The sequence below is a fragment of the Pristiophorus japonicus genome, chromosome 4 (genome assembly GCF_044704955.1).
Source record: "Pristiophorus japonicus isolate sPriJap1 chromosome 4, sPriJap1.hap1, whole genome shotgun sequence".
Lineage (NCBI taxonomy): Eukaryota > Metazoa > Chordata > Chondrichthyes > Pristiophoridae > Pristiophorus > Pristiophorus japonicus.
In genome coordinates, this window is record NC_091980.1 from 239,443,246 (window position 1) to 239,461,427 (window position 18,182).

Genomic DNA, 18,182 nt, shown 5'->3' on the forward strand with positions numbered 1-18,182 from the left:
AGCCATTGAGTGAGCTATTTTTGTCCTTATTCTCATAGTGGATTTGCAATATTCTCTTCAGATGAAAGTGTTTTTATTTCCATTTTTATTTTTCCTTCCTCCCTCCCAAAACCTCCAAACTATTTTGTAATTAGTTATTTATGTGATTATAAAAGATCTTCCCTCAGGGGGTTTGTAGTTCTTAGTGAAACTGTCATTGGTGTACAAAGGAGGTGGTCATTTCTCATGATCTGACTACTTGGGATGGAAAGACTGAGTGATGACATGTGCTCTGGGGTGCTGACAGGGCTGGATGCAAAGTGGCTCTGTTCTTCTTCCTCTGCTTCTTCTTTGGGCACAGAGAGGAAAAGATGAAGTGATGCTAGAATTGGTTGTCGGAATGACACGACAGTCCCATGATATAGTGTGCTGACAGATAACGTGGGTTACAGTAGGGCGAGAAGGTTCAGCACAAACCTGTAGCTGGCATCTGCCCATTTATTTCACCATCTCCAGGTCCCTCTAATGCCACCCTTCCTAGAATCTGAAGAGCTTCTTTCTTGTAAGAGGTGAGAGATTCTAAGTTTGGGGTTCACCCCTTCTTGCCAGTCTCTCTCTGCTGCTCTTTAATTAATTCTCCACATTATTTGGAAATCATTTACAGGAGAACATACAGACTTTCATTTGCAGGACTTCATAGGGAAGTATTTCCGCAACTTCATCTTTGAACCTGGGGCCTATGGGCTTTCCTCCGGATATCGCTAACTGCACTTAAGCAAACTTTTTATTCGGTGTGAATTTTATTGTGTTGTGACTCCTTTAAGCTGCTACAGACCTGCAGAAGCTTGCTTGTTTAGAAGAAAAAGAGACTTGCATTTATATAGCATCTTTCACAACCACTGGACATTCCAAAGCGCATTACAGCCAATGAAGTACTTTTGCTGTAACATAGGAAAAGCAGCAGTCAATTTGTGCACAGCAAGCTCCCACACACAGCAATGTGATAATGACCAGTTAATCTGTTTTTTAATAATGTTGATTGAGGGATAAATATTGGCAATTTCAGACCCCCAAGTGGTAAGCTCCCAGAGACTGTCATTCCAATGCTCGGGGTTTAGAGCTAATATGGAAATTAGGCTGACCGCAGAAACTACGATGAGGGCAGCCCACTTTTCATCATAATAGATTGAACAATTGGTATTGGTCAAAATATGAAATTTACCTGGAATTTAAAAAAAAAATTAATTCTCCATTGTTTGGATATCATTTACAGGAGAACATACAGACTTTCACTTGCAGTGAGAATCATACAGATGCAAGCTGGGAAATTGTGCACACCATATGTGCTCAGACTGCAACGTCTCCCATCAGCTGACAGATGATAGCTCTGAAGAAAAATATTGCAGCCAATATTGTGCTGCACATCGAACATTACACACGCATTGTGGGGCAACAAGTTGACTTTGCCCGATAATACGAGATCAGCAAATGTAAATATTTTGATAGCACTTAGCACATGATGTACTCGGAGCCCTTAGTGGTCCGGAGTAGGATTTCTGACACCAGGTTGCTGGCTGCCCTTAAGGCTGTGTTTCGTAAAGTCATCAAAAGCCCGGTCATCAACATCCATGGCATGGCCTTGGACAACGTGGACCATTTTCCATACTTTGGGAGCCTACTAGCAGCAAGAGCCGACATCAATGATGAAGTCCAACACCGCCTCCAGTGTGCCAGTGCAGCAGCCACAGGAAAAGAGTGTTTGAAGACCAGGACCTCAATTCTGGCTCGAAGCTTATGGTCTACAGGCAGTAGTGATACCTACCCTCCTATATGGCTCAGAGATGTGGACCATATATAGTAGACACCTCAAAGCGCTGGAGAAGTACCACCAGCGCTGCCTCCGCAAGATCCTGCAAATTCACTGGGAGGATAGACGCACCAACGTCAGTGTTCTCACTCAGGCCACCATCCCCAGCATTGAAGCACTGACCACACTCGACCAGCTCCGTTGGATGGACCACACCATCTGCATGCCCGACACGAGACTCCCAAAGCAAGCGCTCTACTCGGAACTCCTACACGACAAGTGAGCCCCAGGTGGACAGAGGAAAAGTTTCAAGGACACCGTCAAAACCTCCCTGATAAAGTGCAACATCCCCACCGACACCTGGGAGTCGCTGGCCAAGGACCGCCCTAAGTGGAGGAAGAGCATCCGGGAGGGCGCTGAGCACCTCTAGTCTCGTTGCTGAGAGCATGCAGAAAACAAGCGCAGGCAGCAGAAGGAGGTTTTGACGGTATCCTTGAAATGTTTCCTCTGCCCACCTGGGGCTCGCTTGTCGTGTAGGAGTTCCGAGTAGAGCGCTCCCCACCCTTTCCTTCAACGACTGTCTGTCCCACCTGTGACAGAGGCTGTAATTCCCATATTGGACTGTACAGTCACCTGAGAACTCACTTTTAGAATGAAAGCAAATCTTCCTCGATTTCGAGACCTTGCCTATGATGATGATAATATTTCTTAAGGATCTCAAAGATTGTGGAAGGACAGAATAACCCCACTCTAACAATCAGGCATTGATGGTTCGACTACAGGATTTTCTGTAGAAAAGGAGAAAGCCATCTTGTAATAAAGAACACAGTCAGAACAGCATGGATGGACATAGTAGAGCACATCAATGTAGCCTCACTTGTAACCTCAAACTGGAAGTTGGTGATTAAGAAATTTGCTGGGGTTGCTGACATAAGTGTGCAAACATATGACAACATCTTAATTATTAAGCATACTTCTTGTTTCTCACTGTAAACTTGGTGTACCATCACAGGAGGAGAATGCAGTGCACATTGCCAAATGTTCACCTTTCTAAATGCACAGGCATGCTCATGTTCATGTACGGTACCATTAAATGTTGCAGTATCAAGGTGCTGACAGAGGCACCAATTAACTGTGGAAACAAGTGCCATGTACAATACCAGTACAAGGTTCGCTAATGCTATGTGTTCACACACACAGAATAGCAAATTGGAGATTCAAACCAGCTTGTATCAAACAGTCAGCGATGATATCAGCAAATTTAGAATTGTACATATTATTTCCAAATGCTGCCTCCAGACTCAAGTGTTCCAGTGGTCTCCCATCCTCCAAGCTTCCACTCATCCAAAACTCAGCTGCCCATGTCCTATCCTGCAAGTCTTACTCATCCATCATCTCTGTCCTTACTGTCTTACATTGGATCCCGATCTCGATACAGCTCAAATGTAAAATTATTTTGTTCAAGTCCCTTCAACCTTATAACATTCTCCCATCACCACATCCTCCCCGCGCCCCCACCCACCCAGAATTCCCTAATCCTCTGGCCTCTTGTGCATGTCAATACAATTACCCCACCATTGACAGCTGTGCCTCCAATTGCCTAAACCCACGCAATAGAATTTCCTCCCTATAACTCTCTGCCACCCTCTCCTCCTTTCAAGACCCTCCTTAAAATCCCCCTCTTTGACCAACCTCCCAATGGGCTAGATTTTTCCCAAGCAGTTTTGTCGGTGCACTGACCTCAAGTGCGCCAACTTTGCGCACTAAAAATGGCGCCGGCAAAAACTCGCCCCATCCTGGCCGCTGCGTACAGTCCCCGGAGTCGTCGCGTGGTGTGGAGGCTGAAGGGGGGGAGCGGAGCAACAGGACAGCGCAGAAAGCACTGCCGGCACCTGCGCGCATGCTCAGTGAGAGCTGCGCGCATGCTCCTGCCCTCCCAGCGTGTCCTATGGGCTGTGAGCAGGACCCGATGCTCACAGTCCCTATACCCAGCCGAAGGGATGTCCGATCTCGCTGCACCCTATCCCTGGCCGAGTAGACTCCCGCTGAGTTCCTGGGCAGGAAAGGACTTTGCTTTTATTTTTTATTAGTGGCTGTGCTTGTGTGGCTGTGCTTTAAACTTTCGATTGGGGAGTGTGGTGGGGGGCGGGGGGGAGTGGAGGAGAGTTTTGGGGGTGAGGGGGAGGAGAGTTTTTTTTGGGTGGCGGGGGTTGGGGAGAGAGATGAGACTTCCAGACCCACGAGCTCTGATTCCTCCCACCACCCACCCCACTTCCCTCCCCTCTGAGATGCCCCGACCCAGCAGCTGTGACTTCTCCGGTGCATGTCTTCCCTCCCCTATCCCAGGTCAAATGGCCTCACGCACAGGCCCGCCCGCTGTCTTTCCCGGGCAGACTTTAAAGATAAGGTAGGATTTACTTATTTTTTTATTGTATTTTATTGGTTTGAGCTTTTCCTTAATGTTTGCTGCTTGGCTGTTGAGGTCCTCTCCAGTTCCCTTCCCTCCCCTATCCCTGTCCTGATGTCTGCTGAATGTGCACTGCTTTTTCTTAACTGCCAACAAGGTTTTTCAGAGCTGGCCACATACGCTGACCTAAGTGGATTTGGAGTACGTTTTTGCTGGCCAAAGTGGCATAAATGGCCAAAACTGGCGCAAGTGTCTGGGAATGCCCCCTTTTGAAAAAAAAACTGACCTAAAAAAAAATCATACCTAACTGACTTACTCTAGAGCAAATTATTTTGCTGGCCAAATTTTTTGGGGAAAATGGCATTTTCTAAGTAATACCAGAAAAAACAACTTACTCCAAAAAATTGATGCAAGTCATGGCCAAAATTGGGCCCCAAATCTCCTTCTTTGGCACAGCATCTATTTTTTGATCTTGATAAAAGACCATAGGCCTGAAACATTGTCTGCTACTGTTTTTCTATGGATACTGTCTAAATTGCTATTTCCAACATTTTCTGTTTTTATTTTTGATTACACCTCTGTGAAACACTTTGGAACATTTTCTACATTAAAAGTATTAATATATAGTATAAAGTATAAATGTAAATTGTTGATGTTGAGTTCACCCCAAAAAAGACAGTTGGACACGGAGGATCGGAAATGGGAGAGGAATGGAGCATACTATCGCTTATCACTGGTTAATATCCAAGAAAATCTCATAACCGCATCTAATAAGAGCTGAATTTGATTTATTTAGTTACCATAAACAAATGGACTAATTATAAAGATAGAATCCTAGATTATTAACCCCAAAACACCAGTGAAAATCCTGGAATCCCATGTAGTAAAAATGAAATTTGACTTATTCAGTCACTGTAAAAGATTGGGCCTGCCCGTGGTTAAATATATTGCTGACACTCACTGTGTAGGCTTATACATGAAGATTAATCTTGGGAGAAGCGCTGAAGAGCCATTAATGTCTGACAAACTTTAATCCATTCCAGCATAAATTTAAGAGTGTCTATAGTGTGAAGTAAATTGGATGACCAATAAAGCTGAGGTCTGTTAAAAATCTTCACCAGCTGAGAAGTTATTTAGTAATGAAATAGATGAAGAAACAGGCATTCTTGTCATGCCAGCTGATGAAACACAAATTATTGTAATGTATTTTTGTGTGATTATATTAATCTAAAAGACATGGTGCCCATTATAAAGCATACTTGGAAAGCTTTTGTGTGTTTGGGAGATAGAATAACCAGGTGCCACTTTCATCACAATATCACGGTCAAGTGACAGAAGGTTACATAGAAACATAGAAACATAGAAAATAGGTGCAGGAGTAGGCCATTCGGCCCTTCTAGCCTGCACCGCCATTCAATGAGTTCATGGCTGAACATTCAACTTCAGTACCCCATTCCTGCTTTCTCGCCATACCCCTTGATCCCCCTAGCAGTAAGGACCTCATCTAACTCCTTTTTGAATATATTTAGTGAATTGGCCTCAACAACTTTCTGTGGTAGAGAATTCCACAGGTTCACCACTCTCTGGGTGAAGAAGTTCCTCCGCATCTCGGTCCTAAATGGCTTACCCCTTATCCTTAGACTGTGACTCCTGGTTCTGGACTTCCCCAACATTGGGAACATTCTTCCTGCATCTAACCTGTCTAACCCCGTCAGAATTTTATATGTTTCTATGAGGTCCCCTCTCATTCTTCTGAACTCCAGTGAATACAAGCCCAGTTGATCCAGTCTTTCTTGATAGGTCAGTCCCGCCATCCCGGGAATCAGTCTGGTGAACCTTCGCTGCACTCCCTCAATAGCAAGAATGTCCTTCCTCAGGTTAGGAGACCAAAACTGTACACAATACTCCAGGTGTGGCCTCACCAATGCCCTGTACAACTGTAGCAACACCTCCCTGCCCCTGTACTCAAATCCCCTTGCTATGAAGGCCAACATGCCATTTGCTTTCTTAACCGCCTGCTGCACCTGCATGCCAACCTTCAATGACTGATGTACCATGACACCCAGGTCTCTTTGCACCTCCCCTTTTCCTAATCTGTCACCATTCAGATAATAGTCTGTCTCTCTGTTTTTACCACCAAAGTGGATAACCTCACATTTATCCACATTATACTTCATCTGCCATGCATTTGCCCACTCACCTAACCTATCCAAGTCGCTCTGCAGCCTCACAGCATCCTCCTCGCAGCTCACACTGCCACCCAACTTAGTGTCATCCGCAAATTTGGAGATACTACATTTAATCCCCTCATCTAAATCATTAATGTACAGTGTAAACAGCTGGGGCCCCAGCACAGAACCTTGCGGTACCCCACTAGTCACTGCCTGCCATTCTGAAAAGTACCCATTTACTCCTACTCTTTGCTTCCTGTCTGACAACCAGTTCTCAATCCATGTCAGTACACTACCCCCAATCCCATGTGCTCTAACTTTGCACATCAATCTCTTGTGTGGGACCTTGTCGAACGCCTTCTGAAAGTCCAAATATACCACATCAACTGGTTCTCCCTTATCCACTCTACTGGAAACATCCTCAAAAAATTCCAGAAGATTTGTCAAGCATGATTTCCCTTTCACAAATCCATGCTGACTTGGACCTATCATGTCACCTCTTTCCAAATGCACTGCTATGACATCCTTAACAGTCTAACAGGATTCACATCGGGCCAGAATTTGCGGTCGGTATGACGGCATACTCTCAGAGTGCGCCATTAAACCGCCTTTGAAATGGACAGCAAGTTCCGACTTGATAGACTATCCATTCCAACATTGAAATCCTAATTGCTAGCGCAGAGTTGGACTAATTGCCCACCAACTGCCCAGCAATTAGGTATGAAAATTTTATGGCTGGTGCAAACAGGCATAGGGCCTGTTTGTACAGTGTAAGGGAATACCTTCTGACAAATCCAAGTAATTTTCAAAGCTACATAAGGCTATGTCCATGAAAAGTAAAGAACTGTCTTCCAATAGATTTTTGATGAAAGCATCAGGTTCTTTAAATGTTTTTGCTGGGAGGAAAAAAATGAAAATGCAGATGACTTACAAAATGCATTCTGCATACACCCAGAATCAATTTGTTATTTTCGATATACTTAAGTACAAGGACTAACAATCTCCAACTTGAGAGTAATTTTATAACTTTTCAGCCTCATTTTAATAGTGTCTACTACATAAGAACATAAGAAATAGGAGCAGGAGTAGGCCATTTGGCCCCTCGAGCCTGCTCTACCATTCAATAAGATCATGGCTGATCTGGTCTTGGGCTCAGCTCCACTTCCCCGCCCGCTTCCCATAACCCTTCACTCCCTTATCGTTCAAAAATCTGTCTATCTCCACCTTAAATATGTTCAATGACCCAGACTCCACAGCTCTCTGGGGCAGAGAATTCCATAGATTTACAATCCTCAGAAGAAATTCCTCCTCATCTCAGTTTTAAATGGGCGACCCCTTATTCTGAGACTATGCCCTTAGTTCTAGATTCCCCCACGAGAGGAAACATCCTCTCTGCATTTACCTTGTTGAGCTCCCTCAGTTTCAATAAGATCATCTCATATTCTTCTCAACTTCAATGAGTGTAGGCTTGTCATGATTTAAAGGTTAACTTAGTTGGGGATTAACTCAACAAATATCAAGAGAAATATTGCGCAGTTCTGCATGTTTCTGCATTTATACCTCTTAGATGTCAGCATGAGTCATTCTTGCAGCTCTGAACAAATACTTTAAGCAGGAGAAAGCATTGCACTAGTGATGTTCAAGTTCTGCTAGACTTTGTTTGCAGATTGGAGCACCGGCCTACGTGATCCCAGGTGCGCTTCCACACACGGTGCGCCCCTGGGATCTGCAGGCCACTACGCGCGCTCAACTCTGCAGCGTCTGACAGCAACTTTTTCTTTGAGGCCTCGCAACAGCTAAGTGCGAATGCAGGTGGCGTAATCCTTAATTTAAAAAATCTGGGCCAATCTCTTTCCAGGTATTTGTAAGCACACAGGTTTGGCAAATTAGATTTAACAAGATAATTAATCGTTCATCAATGACAAGATTTTCAGAATTTAATCTACTGAGCCCACTGCACGTATTTAAGATGGAAATGTCTCGATTAGTTGATCCTGGGTTCGGGTGGTAGAGCTGATATTTAGTCACGAATTCTGCCAGTCTCATCAGCAGTATAAATGACAGAAATGGCAGCAACCTGCCCACATTTAATGGGCATTACATAACCTAGAACACACAGCATGGACAGCAGCCATTCGGCCCAACTAGTCCGTGCTGTGTTTATAAGAACATAAGAAATAGGAGCAAGAGTAGGCCATTTGGCCCCTCAAGCCTGTTCCGCCATTCAATAAGATCATAGCTGATCTGATTATGGACTCAGCTCCACTTCCCTGCTCACTCCCTGTAGCCCTTATCACTCAAAAATCTGTCTATCTCCACCTTAAATATGTTCAATGACCCAGCCTCCACAGCTCTCTGGGGAAGATAATTCCATAGATTTACAACCCTCAGAGAAGAAATTTCTCCTCATCTCCATTTTAAATGGGTGACCCCTTATTCTAAGACTATGTCCCCTAGTTTTAATTTCCCCTTTGAGTGGAAATATCCTCTATGCATCCACCTTGTTGAGCCCCCTCATTATCTTATAAGTTTCAATAAGATCACCTCTCATTCTTCTGAACTCCAATGTGTAGAGGCCCAACCTATCCTCATAAGTCAACCCCCTCATCTCCAGAATCAACCTAGTGACCCTTTTCCGAACAGCCTCCAATGCAAGTATATCCTTCCTTAAATACAGAGACTCCAGGTGTGGCCTCACCAATACCCTGTACAGTTGTAGCAGGACTTCTCTGCTTTTATACTCTATCCCCCTTGCAATAAAGGCCAACATTCCATTTGCCTTCCTGATTACCTGCATACTAACTTTTTGTGTTTCATGCACAAGGACCCCCCCAGGTCCCTCTGTACTGCAGCACTTTGCAATGTTTCTCCATTTAAATTATAATTTGCTTTTCTATTATTTCTGCCAAAGTGCATAACCTCACATTTTCCTACATTATACTCCATCTGCCAAATGTTTGCCCACTCACTTAGCCTGTCTATATCCCTTTGCAGATTTTTTGTGTCCTCCTCACAATGTTTTCCCACCCATCTTTGTATCATCAGCAAACTTGGCTACATTACACTCAGTTCCTTCATCCAAGTCATTAATATAGATTGTAAATAGTTGAGGACCCAGCACCGATCCCTGCAGCACCCCACTATTGTTTGCCAACCGGAAAATGACCCATTTATCCCGACTCTGTTTTCTGTTAGTTAATCAATCCTCTATCCATGCTAATATACTACCCACAACCCCGTGAGCTTTTATCTTGTGCAGTTACCTCTTACAGAATGCCTTCTGGAAATCCAAATACACCACATCCATTGGTTCCCCCTTATCCACACTGTGGCAGCCCAGCAGTCTGCACAGCCCCCAGCCTGCGAGCACCATCGGAGCAGGCCGGGGAGTGGAAGGAGCAGCGTGGCGGCCTGGCCCAGCAGTCTGCGCGGCCCTCGGCCTGCGAGCATCATCGGAGCAGGCCGGGAAGCGGAAGGAGCAATGTGGCGGCATACCACTCCAGGGAGCAACATGTGCTGGAGCATCAGAGCAACGGCAGTGAAGAGTGACATCATCAAGTTCCAGGGCGGTGATTGGAGCGTGGGCATGTACTGCAGGAGCGGCGAGAGATTGTAGAGGGATGTGATCGGGGTCCAGGAGAGGCGAAGGCCCAGGGGCAGCACGGGCGATATGTGTACACTAGGTCCGTGCAGCAGAGCAGGTCTCCTGTCATCTTGGTTAATTCTTGCTACTAGGCCAAGACCTAGCTCTGTCAAGCCCATGTGGTGGCTGGTGTGTAACGGTTACCACACATTAAAAAAATTCAAGCACAGGCATCTTCCACCCTTCAAGATTTAGTTCGGATTTGGCATTTTAGGTCCATCATTGAAACACCTGTGAACTTTTTGACGTGGAAGCAAGACTGATTCCCGGGATGGCAGGACTGACATATGAGGAGAGACTGGATCGACTGGGCCTGCATTCACTGGAGTTTAGAAGGATGAGAGGGGATCTCATAGAAACATATAAAATTCTGACGGGACTGGACAGGTTAGATGCAGGAAGAATGTTCCCGATGTTGGGAACACAGAGCCAGAGGACACAGTCTAAGGATAAGGGGTAAGCCATTTAGGACTGAGATGAGGAGAAACTTCTTCACTCAGAGAGTTGATAACCTGTGGAATTCCCTACCGCAGAGAGTTGTTGATGCTAGTTCATTGGATATATTCAAGAGGGAATTAGATATGGCCCTTACGGCTAAAGGGATCAAGGGGTATGGAGAGAAAGCAGGAAAGGGGTACTGAGGTGAATGATCAGCCATAATCTTATTGAATGGTGGTGTAGGCTCGAAGGGCCGAATGGCCTACTCCTGCACCTATTTTCTATGTTTCTAAGTCATCTTCGATTCGAGGAACTGCCTATGATGATGATGATCCACCCTGCTCGTTACATCCTCAAAGAACTCCAGCAAATTTGTCAAACATGATTTTCCTTTCATAAAACCATGCTGACTCTGCTTGATTGAATTATGCTTTTCCAAATGTCCCACTAATGCTTCCTTAATAATGGACTCTAACATTTTCCCAATGACAAATGTTAAGCTAGCTGGTCTATATTTTTTTACTTTTTGTCTGCCTTCTTTTTTTAATAGGGGCATTACATTTGCAGTTTCCCAATCTGCTGGGAATCCCCAGAATCCAGGGAATTTTGGCAGATTACAACCAATGCATCCACTATCTCTTAATACCCTAGGATGTAAGCCATCAGGTCCAGGGGACTTGTCTGCCTTTAGTCCCATTATTTTACCTAGTACTACTTCTTTAGTGATAGTGACTGTATTAAGTTCCTCCCTCCCTATAGCCCTTTGATTATTCACTATTGGGGTGTTCTTAGTGTCTTCTACCGTGAAGACTGATACAAAATATTTGTTCAACATCTCTGCGATTTCCCTGTTCTCCATTATTAATTCCCCAGTCTCATCCTCCAGGGGACCAACATTTACTTTAGCCACTCTATTGCTTTTTATGTACCTGTAGAAACTCTTACTATCTTGTTATATTTTGTGCTAGTTTACTTTCATAATTTATCTTCCCTCTCTTAATCATTCTATGCTGGCTTTTAAAAATTTCCCAATACTCTGGCCTCCTACTAGTCTTGGCCACATTGTATGCCTTTGTTTTCAGTTTGATACACTCCCTTATTTCCTTAATACAGGGCCTTGGTGAGGCCACACCTTGAATTTTGTGTACAGTTTTGGTCTCCTAATCTGAGGAAGGACATTCTTGCTATTGAGGGAGTGCAGCGAAGGTTCACCAGACTGATTCCCGGGATGGCAGGACTGAAAAAAGAAGAAAGACTGGATCGACTAGGCTTATATTCATTGGAATTTAGAAGAATGAGAGGGGATCTCATAGAAACATATAAAATTCTGACAGGATTGGACAGGTTACATGCAGGAAGAATGTTCCCGATGTTGGGGAAGTCCAGAACCAGGGCTCAGTCTAAGGATAACGGATAAGCCATTTAGGACCGAGATGAGGAGAAACTCAGAGTTGTGAACCTGTGGGAATTCTCTACCACAGAAACTTGTTGAGGCCAGTTCGTTAGATATATTCAAAAGGGAGTTAAGATGTGGCCCTTATGGCTAAAGGAATCAAGGGATATGGAAAGAAAGCAGGAATGGGGTACTGAAGTTGCATGATCAATCATGATCATATTGAATGGCGGTGCAGACTCGAAGGACCAAATGGCCTACTCCTGTACCTATTTTCTATATGTTTCTAGTTCGCCACGGATGGTTATCCCTTCTCTTGCAGACTTTCCTTCTCATTGAGATATATTTTTGTTGCATTATGAAATATCTCCTTAAATGTCTGCCGCTGCTCATCAACCGTCCTATTCTTTAGTCTATTTTCCCAGTCCGCTTTAGCCAACTCTGCCCTCATACCTTTGTAGTCTCCTTTATTTAAGTGTTGGACCCTGGTTTGAGAACCAACTTTCTCACCCTCCAACTAAATTTGAAATTCAACCATATTATGTTCACTCATTCCTAGAGGATCTTTTACTACGAGATCGTTTATTAATCCTGCCTCATTATACAGTACTAGATCTAAGATAGTCTGCTCCTTGGTTGGTTCCGTAACGTACTGTTCAAGGAAACTATCCCGGATACTCTATGAACTCCTCCTCAAGGCTACCCTGGCCAATTTGCTTTGTTAAAATCATCCATGGTTACTGCCTTATTTCTTGATTTATACTCCACACGAGCCTCCTCCCATTGCATCTACCGCAGCTCAGACTTGTAGTGTCAACCGTGACTCAGTGGGCAGCACACTGGCCTTGGAGTCAGAAGGTTGTGGGTTTTGAGCACATAAATCTAAGCTGACACTCCAGAGCAGTGCTGAGGAGATGCCGTTTTTCGGATGAGACATTAAACCAAGACCCGTCTGCTCTCTCAGGTGGACTAAAAGATCCATTTCCTATTTCCTCGACGAGCAGGGGAATTACCCTCACTGACCTGGCCAATATTTATCCCTCAATCAACATAACAAAAACAGATTATCTGGTTATCACATTGCTGTTTGTGGGAGCTTGCTTGTGCGCAAATTGGCTGCTGCGTTTCCCACATTACAACACTCGAAAAATACTTCGTTGGCTTGAAAGCGCTTTGAGATGGCCGGTGGTCGTGAAAGGCGCTATATAAATGCAAGTCTTTCTTTAAACCGTCTTGTGCTGCCACGCACGGACCGGACTGAGATCACCGCCGGCGGGGAAGCCGGTGACTGGCAATGTGATGGCGGGCTCATAAGAATGGGAGAAAGGCGCCGGCTCCTCTCTCCGTCCCAGCCTCTTCAGCGTTCGCCGATGCCGCCGAGCCCCAGGCTCCTGCTCTGCCTCTTCCTCCTGAAGGCCGCTCAGCTCACGGCGAGCCCGGCCTTTGCGGAGCGGAGTTGGGCTGTTTGTGGTCTCCAGGGGCTGACGTGCGGCGCGTTGTGACGCGAGCGGCCGGGGGCCTGCTGGCCGGGTGAGCGATTCGTTGCCGGCGGTGTGTGGGTTACAGGCGGGCCGGGCCGAGCGGGAGCCCGAGGAGTGAAGCAGCGTCTGGCGTGTGTGATAGGGGGAAACTCCGGGCGGGGGGGAACAGCGGAGAGCCTCGCCTCGCCCCACCCCGGTTCCGGCTCTCCCGCTCCTCCCTTCCCGGCTTCCGCGCCGCGTCATGAGCGGCAGGAAGGCGGAGTCGGAGCAGGAGTAGCTTCCCGAGTGGAAGCCGGGCCGGCCCAGCAGGCAGGAGGAGAGGCAGTGCAGGATGGAGCAGGAGGAAGAGCAACTCCAGCAGCCGGCGGCGGCGGCGGCGGCGGCCAGCGACACCAGGCCGCCCTCTCCCCGCTCCTCACCGCCCCACCAGCAGCCCCGCCGGCGCTCAGGGCGCTTCGGCCTGGAGATGTACCACTCGCTGAGCGACGACACCTTCGACCTGTTCACGGCCGAGTCGGACAGCTCGCTGCCCTTCGCCGACCCCGAGGAGGTGAACTTCAGCGAGAGCGACATCTCGGTGGACCACAAGCGCGTCCACCCCAGCGCCATCCGGCACCGCTACGCCGTGGTGGGCGAGCTGGGCTCCGAGGAGGTGCGCTGGTTCTACAAGGAGGACCGAAAGGCGTGGAAGTCCTTCATCGGCTACGACTCGCTGCGCATCGAGCTCATGTACCGGGAGTACGGCAAAATCATGGCCAAGGCCGGCTTGCTGCAGGCGGCCGTCACCGAGGAGGACACCGTGCAGACCGTGTGTGTCCGCGGGGGGCTCTATGAAGTGAACGTGATCGAGAAGGAGTGCTACCCCGTGTATTGGTATCGTAAGTGTCGCTTCAACTTTTCCCATTTGATCAAAGAAGATTACACATCCAACAATCCGCACCTGGGCTTCTGTCAAACCGGTGAAATGAGACCGACCCGCTGTTGTTAAGTTGCTTGTTTGCTTTGGAAGAGGTTGTGTGCTATTAACGCACCATTTCGTCTTTAGAAAATCATTTCCGTTGTTCATACACTGCTGTTATATTTCACACCCCTAATTTCCCAGATCTGTTTTAGTGAGGCTCTAAGTCTAAATGAACACTGCTATAGGGTGCTCTGCACAACTCCCCCCGCGGTCAAAAGCAAAATACTGCGGATACAGGAATCTGAAATAAAAACAGAAAATGCTGCACATCTCAGCGGGTCAGGCAGCATGTGTGGAGAGAGTAACGGAGTTAACGTTTCGGGTCGATGAGGTTGTACAGATGCTGCATGACGCGCTGAGATTTCCAACATTTTCTGTTTTTATCCCCCCCCTTTAAGTTGTCACTTAAATGAACGATGAAGCTTTAAAACAGCCGAGTATCATTTTTAGGTAATACGTACAGTTGAGGTAACTATCGCATGTGCATGCACCTTTATATTGTGCTCCTCAGTATCCAAGATAACAATCATAGCGGGGAAACATGGCATGATCAAAGGTAGCAAAGTGGTTTAGAGAATCCCAGGGCGCAGGGGTATAATGATCAGCCATGCTAGTGTAGCAGGAGGAGACAACAAACATCATCATAGGCAGTTCCTCGGAATCGAGCAAGACTTGCTTCCACTCCCTAAGTGAGTTCTTTGATGGCTGAACAGTCCAATACGAGAGCCACAGATCCTGTCACAGGTGGACAGACATTCGTCGAGGGAAGGGGTTGGTGGAGCTGGTTTGCCGCGCGCTCCTCCTGCTGCCTGTGCTTGGCCTCTTCACGCTCTTTGCGTTGAGACTCAGAGCTCAACGCCCTCCTGGATGCACTTTCTCCACCTTGGGCGGTCTTCGGCCAGGGTCTCCCAGGTATCAGTGGTGATGTCGCACTTTATCAGGGAGGCTTTGAGGGTGTCCTTATAACATTTCCGCTGTCCTCCTTTGGCTCGTTTTCTATGAAGGAGCTCCGCATAAAGCATTTGCTTAGGGAGTCTCGTATCTGGCATGTGAACTACGTGGCCTGCCCAGCGAAGCTGATCGAGTGTGGTCAGTGCTTCAATACTGGGGATGTTAGCCTGGTTGAGGACATCGATGTTGGTGCGCTTGTCCTCCCAGGGGATTTGTAGGATCTTGCGGAGACATCGTTGGTGATATATCTCCAGCGACTTGAGGTGCCTTCTATACATAGTTCATGCCTCAGACCCATACAGGAAGGTGGGTATTACTACAGCCCTATCGACCATGAGCTTGGTGGTAGATTTGAGGGTCTGGTCTTCAAACACTCTTTTCCTCAGATGGCCGAAGGCGGCACTGGCACACTGGAGGCGATGTTGAATCTCCGCATCAATGTCTGCCTTTGTTGATAAGAGGCTCCCGAGATATGGGAAATGGTCCACGTTGTGATGGGCCGTGCCGTGAATCTTGATGATTGGAGGGCAGGGCTGTGCGGCGGTGACAAGCTGGTGGAGGACCTTTGTCTTACGGATGCTAAGCGCAAGGCCCATGCTTTCCTATGCCTCAGTAAATACATCGACTATATCCTGGAGTTCAGCCTCAGAATGTGCACAGACGCAGGCGTTGTCCGCATACTGCAGCTCAACGTCAGAGGTTGGGGTGATCTTGGATCTGGCCTGGAGGCGGCGTAGGTTAAACAGCTTCCCACTGGTTCTGTAGTTTAGTTCCACTCCAGCGGGGAGTTTGTTGATTGTGAGGTGGAGAATGGCAACGAGGAAGATTGAGAAGAGGGTTGGAGTGTTGATGCAGCCCTGTTTGACCCCAGTCTGGATGTGAATTGGGTCTGTAATGGATCCGTTGGTAAGGATCACGGCCTGCATGTCATCGTGAAGCATGCGAAGGATGTTGACAAACCTTTGGGGGCATCCGAAATGGAGGAGGACGCTCCATAAACCTTCACTGTTGACAGTGTCAAAGGCCTTTGTAAGATCGAAAAAGGCCATGTATAAGGGCTGGCGCTGCTCCCTGCATTTTTCCTGCAGCTGTCGCGCTGCAAAGACCATGTCTGTTGTGCCCTGTAGGGGACGAAATCCGCACTGTGACTCCGGGAGGAGTCCCTCGGCCATGGGGAGAAGTCGATTGAGGAGAACTCTAGTGACAACTTTCCCAGGCAACAAACAGCAATCTAGAGTCAGAGGAGCAGAGAAGCTCTTTCAAAAAGTAAAGGAAGGTGGAATTTGAACAAGATCTAATAGTAGATTTGCTGAGGTTCAGGGATTCTGGATTAGTTGAACTATATGGAACTTAGAGGTGGGGATGGCCAATGAGGAGGGGATTGGGGAAATCAATCCACTTCAGATGAAAAGTAGTAACATAAACAGGCAGTGTTCTGGTGGTGGATGAATAAGGCCCTCAACAGGTCAGATATGAGGTTTAAAAGCACATCTCAGGATCAAACTCGGCTCACGGTTGTGCACCACATGCCTTAGTCTGAGAGGACTGTGGAAAGGCTGACCAAGTCAGGATTAAAACAACAACTTTTATTATATAGCGCCTTTAATGTCTTAAAAATATCCCAAGGCGCTTCATGGCAGTGTTATAAGACACAGTTGACCACTCCATCCTCCTCCAATGTCTCTCCATCAATGTCCAGCTGGGTGGGACTGCACTCAACTGGTTCCATTCTTATCTATCTAATCGTAGCCCGATAATCTCCTACATAAGAACATAAGAACATAAGAATTAGGAACAGGAGTAGGCCATCTAGCCCCTCGAGCCTGCTCCGCCATTCAATAAGATCATGGCTGATCTGGTCGTGGACTCCGCTCCACTTACCCGCCCTCTCCCCGTAACCCTTAATTCCCTTATTGGTTAAAAATCTATCTATCTTTGACTTGAAAACAGTCAATGAGCTAGCCTCAACTGCTTCCTTGGGCAGAGAATTCCACAGATTCACAACCCTCTGGGAGAAGAAATTCTTTCTCAATTCGGTTTTAAATTGGCTCCTCTGTATTTTGAGGCTGTGCCCCCTAGTTCTAGTCTCCCCTACCAATGGAAACAACCTCTCTGCCTCTATCTTGTCTATCCCTTTCATGATTTTAAATGTTTCTATAAGATTACCCCTCATCCTTCTGAACTCCAAGGAGTAAAGACCCAGTCTACTCAATCTATCATCATAAGGTAACCCCCTCATTTCTGGAATCAGCCTAGTGAATCGTCTCTGTACCCCTTCCAAAGCCAGTATATTCTTCCTTAAGTAAGGTGACCAAAACTGCACACAGTACTCCAGGTGTGGCCTTACCAATACCTTATACAGTAGCAGCAAGACCTCCCTGCTTTTGTACTCCATCCCTCTCGAAATGAAGGCCAACATTCCATTTGCCTTCCTAATTACCTGCTGGACCTGCAAACTAACCTTTTGGGATTCATGCACAAGGACGCGGTGTCCACCGGTACGCTCGCGGCCTTCCGCGAGAGGTGGGCACCGGAGGGACTGGAATGCATCATCACGCCCAGCAACCAAATTTTAATTTGATTTTACGTTTTAAAGTTTAATTTGTTTTAATTGCCGGTGCTGTTAGTGTTCCCCTCCCCTTTTGTAGGGTGCACTTGGAGAAAAAATATGTTTTTGTGCCCAAAAAAATCCCCCACAAAATACCACAAAAAAATAAAAGGGCCTGTAAATGTTTGGTGTTTCCCCCAGATCGGGGGGCACGGTTTAATGTTTTTTGTTTGCTCCAAAAAGAGTTTCATGCACAAGGACCCCCAGGGCCCTCTGCACCACAGCATGTTGTAATTTCTCCCCATTCAAATAATATTCTCTTTTACTGTTTTTTTTTCCCCAAGGTGGATGACCTCACACTTTCCGACATTGTATTCCATCTGCCAAACCTTAGCCCATTCAC

At 46.6% G+C, this 18,182-nt stretch overlaps 1 protein-coding gene across 3 annotated transcripts in view; it reads left to right on the forward strand.

Moving 5' to 3' along the window:
• Positions 1 to 13,241: 13,241 nt before the first annotated feature.
• ddhd1b (DDHD domain containing 1b) overlaps positions 13,242 to 18,182 on the forward strand; it is a 154,293-nt gene continuing 149,352 nt past the window's right edge. For 2 of the 3 annotated variants that reach the window (XM_070879197.1, XM_070879198.1), the window contains exon 1: positions 13,243 to 14,197. In XM_070879197.1, the coding sequence (XP_070735298.1) occupies positions 13,651 to 14,197 (547 nt within the window). In that variant the 5' untranslated portion in view covers positions 13,243 to 13,650. Of the gene's footprint in view, positions 14,198 to 18,182 lie in introns of all 3 variants that reach the window. The other variant, XM_070879199.1, reaches the window with a different exon arrangement.